This window comes from Solanum dulcamara, chromosome 9 (assembly GCF_947179165.1).
Source record: "Solanum dulcamara chromosome 9, daSolDulc1.2, whole genome shotgun sequence".
NCBI classification, from domain to species: domain Eukaryota; kingdom Viridiplantae; phylum Streptophyta; class Magnoliopsida; order Solanales; family Solanaceae; genus Solanum; species Solanum dulcamara.
In genome coordinates this window covers 61,001,800-61,005,500 of record NC_077245.1, presented here as the reverse complement: position 1 = coordinate 61,005,500, position 3,701 = coordinate 61,001,800, and the positions used below count along the sequence as shown (strand labels likewise).

The following is a 3,701-nucleotide window of genomic DNA, read 5'->3' as shown; positions in this document are numbered from 1 at the left end:
AAGAGACCCAAGTGTACAATATTCGTTAATCGATCTTTAACAATTGAAATAGAGAATGAAGTTTTTTTTTCTTCTAGAAGTTGTCAAATCCATGATGAAGATTACCCACTGTTCTCAACAGTTTCTGTTTTTAGCGAGAAATACTTTAGCATGCTTTAGTTATGCTCCTATTTCTGTTAACGTCATATTTGATTATTATGTTATGGTTGATTTTTACAGGTTCCCAGGTATATATAATGGTCGAGGATTGATTGTGTTGTTCGGTTTTAGTATATATTATCGGTGCTTTTATACTCTAGAATTCTTTTTTTTTTCTTGATGACAGATTTTGTTTGCAAAAATTACAAAGAAAGCTCTTGCATGAACGATAAGTTTCCACATATTTTTGCATACTATGTCATTTTCTTTTATGTAGCCGATCAGTCACTCTAACTATCGTGGAAACATTTGTGCTGTGAACTTTTGAACATCCTTCTCAGCTTCCTGTACATTGTAACATAACTTACAACAACAATCCAGTGAAATCCCACAGCGTGGATCTAGGAAGGGTAAAGTGTACGCAAACCTGACTCCTACCAAGATAAAAGATAATATAAATTGAGTGAGAGTATTTATAATTTTGAGTAATTTAAAAAATAAATTAATTAATTAATGCTAAAAATTATTATTGCCAAATTTAGACAATGAACTAAGCTTATATTTTGATTTGTTTTCATAAGTATTCTATTATAACTGATCAATGTGCTAAATGCTAACATTCTTTCATATAAACTTTATAATAAGTTGAATTTTGAAATTGTCAATAACTTATTTTCGATTATGTTTATCAATTGACCGCGCAGTGCACGGGTACATATACTAGTATATATAATAGAAGAGATGAAAACGCTTATGTGTCAGCACCACAAAAAAAACAGAATTCATGAGCTATTAAATTAATTAATTTAAAATATAAAAATAAAATTGAAAACACTAAAAAAAAAAAAACACACATGAATTGCAATTAATTATTTTAAATTAGTGAGATCAGTTTGCATAAATAGTTATTATTTATTATTTTCAAATTTAAATATTACAGTTTTTTTAATTCTAATTTAAAATTTAAAGTGAAAATTGGTCAGTTTTGAATTTGAACTACGATAATTTTTTTGATGGTTATAAAAATTTTGCCACAAAATTGTTTATATGCCTTTATAATGACAGTTCTTTTACCATTCCAATTACAAATTTTACTCCTTTATATCAGAGAATATGTTAGTGGGGTATTTTGGCACATATGATTTTTTGTCTTCATCTTATATAATATATATTGGTTGCCCTTGAAATTTAGAGAAAATCTCTGTTGATTCATTACTGCTTGCTGCAGGTTTGTCGATTTCCTTGGATTGGATCATAGCATTGAATTACACATGAGCTTTTCAAATCAATTTTTCACTGTTGTAGTTAGGAACAATTCAACTGATGATTTACTGATTTGCATTTTGGTTAATGGTTATTTCTGCGATTTGTAGGGTTCAAAACTAGCGGCTCTTTCATCAGAGTGTGAGTTCCATAGCCTAATAGTGTCTTATAAAATTTAATTAATTTTAAGATGCATTTATGCTTATGACATTGTTTAATTTCGATGCTTATATGATTTTTATGACAGTTTCTTGGACCGTACTATAATTATGATGATTTTATATTTTATATATTTTAGCTTATATGATATTATTCTCTCTCATCTTTTTTTAGATTAAATTAATTCGGTATTTTAAAATAAAAATGAAGATATTTATAGACTATACAAAAAAAATTGTCTAACATTATATATTTTATTCCTTTTGTGCTACAGTTAAAAGATAGCATTGTATGATGTATCATTTATATGCTTAACTAAGAGAGGGAAAAAATATTTAAATATCAAATTCAGTCTCCTTCTCTTTTTTTTTTAAAATGAAATATGCCCTTTGGGCTTCTTATTATTATCAAAGGTTGTCAATGTTTTGAATACACTGTATCCACTTTCCCAATTGTCTTCCTAGTGTCTCCTCGTCTTCTTCTATTTTCATCTTCGTTTCCTCTGTTTGTGATGATGAAGGGGCCAAATTGATGATGGTTCCTTTCTGATATGCTCTTGATCTAGCTGCTTGTTGTGTTTTTTAGCCTTGCATGTCGGTGTGTTGACTCGATTTTCATGAAAGTGATGAAAGGGTTAAAACTCTTCTGATTTGTGTCTGATTTAACTGAATCTTGTGTATTTTAGCCCTGTATGTGTGTTTGCTGCTTTGATTAGGAGAGGGTCCTTCTCCTTGTCGTCTTTCCCAAAGGTGTGTTGATGATGAAGGTGCCAAAAGGTGTTGTGTTTTGGTCTTTCTGATGTGCACCCTTCCTCTTTGCTGAATCGTTTTTCATGAAAGTGATGAAATGGCTAAATCTCTTCTGATTTGTGTCTGATTTACCTGAATCTTGTGTATTTTAGCCCTGTATGTGTGTTTGCTGCTTTGATTAGGAGAGGGTCCTTCCCCTTGTCGTTTTTTCTCTTTTGTTGTTTAAGCTGGTCCTCTGTTATTGAGGTGTGCTGATGATGAAAGTGCCAAAAAGTGTGGTCTTTCTGATGTGCACCCTTCCTCTTTGATGAATCTGTTGTGTCTTAGTGAATGTGTGCCTATTCCTCTCAGTTTGTTTTCCGTCATTGTAGTTACTGGTGTGTCTGACATGTCTTCTGGAGTCGATTCGTTGTTGTTTAAGTGTATTGCTGTCCTATTCTTTGTGTTGTTTAGTCCTTTTGTGTATACCTGCAAAATAAACAAACTGTTATATGAGGAATCATTTTCCTCCTTCTGGTTTTGTCTTTCTTCCTGCGTCTCTTTTCCTTTTTCCTCCATCTTCTCAGAATTTCTTGATTCTTAAATAAGGAATTTGACTTTTATCACTATTTAGGATACTTTTCATTTTTGTGGTCAAATCCTTAAACAAGTAGCAGTGCATTGGTCCTTCATCTAGCGCATAATTTGCTAGAGCATCAGCTAGTTTATTTGCTTCTCTTAGGGTGTGCTTGAAGATGACATCCATATCTCTTTTGTATTCCTCCACTTCCTCAATCCAGCCTGCTATGTTCCATGGAGGTTTCCAGTCTCCAGTTAAAATTTTTTGAATGGTTTGAGAGTCTGTCTGGAAGATGATATTATTAAGTCCTTGATTTTTACAATACTTCAGGGCTTCCAGTAGAGCCACCATCTCTGCTTCTATATTAGTGGCATCTCCAATTTTATCTGCTTGAGCATATATTAGGTTTTCTTGTGCATTTCTCACACAAAAACCATAAGCACTCCTCCCTGGGTTACCTCTAGAAGCTCCATCTGTGTTGCAAGCACACCAACCGAGTGGAGGAAATTTCCATTTAACTTGTGTTACTTTCAATCTTGCCTTGCCTTCCTCCATCATATGCACCAGATTTTTCCAACCGGTAGGGATAGTTCTAATTGAGGGATTTCTGTGTAGTACTAGTCTTTGGATAGAGTTTAGGACTATATATATAACTGAGCTACTGATCTCCCTATGTCCATATTTGATACCATTTCTTCTCTTCCACAATTCCTAAATTATAATTGATGGCACTGCAGCGTATATCTGTTTCAATCTAGCAGTTACTGAGGCATTCCACCATTTCCCAATTAGTTGCTGCAGCTGCACTCCCTCCATGTTTATTCCTGCAGCCT

General features: G+C 32.9%; 1 protein-coding gene across 1 annotated transcript; it reads right to left on the bottom strand.

Moving 5' to 3' along the window:
* Window positions 1-2,871: 2,871 nt before the first annotated feature.
* LOC129903715 (uncharacterized) lies at window positions 2,872-3,423 on the bottom strand. The gene has a single exon (XM_055979259.1). It carries the CDS (start codon window positions 3,421-3,423, stop codon window positions 2,872-2,874), a length of 552 nt encoding a protein of 183 aa, XP_055835234.1.
* Between the last annotated feature and the right edge of the window lie 278 nt (window positions 3,424-3,701).

Coding starts and splice junctions, on each gene's coding strand:
- LOC129903715 (XM_055979259.1), bottom strand. CDS start 3,423: ATGGAGGAAGGCAAGGCAAGATTGAAAGTAACACAAGTTAAATGGAAA.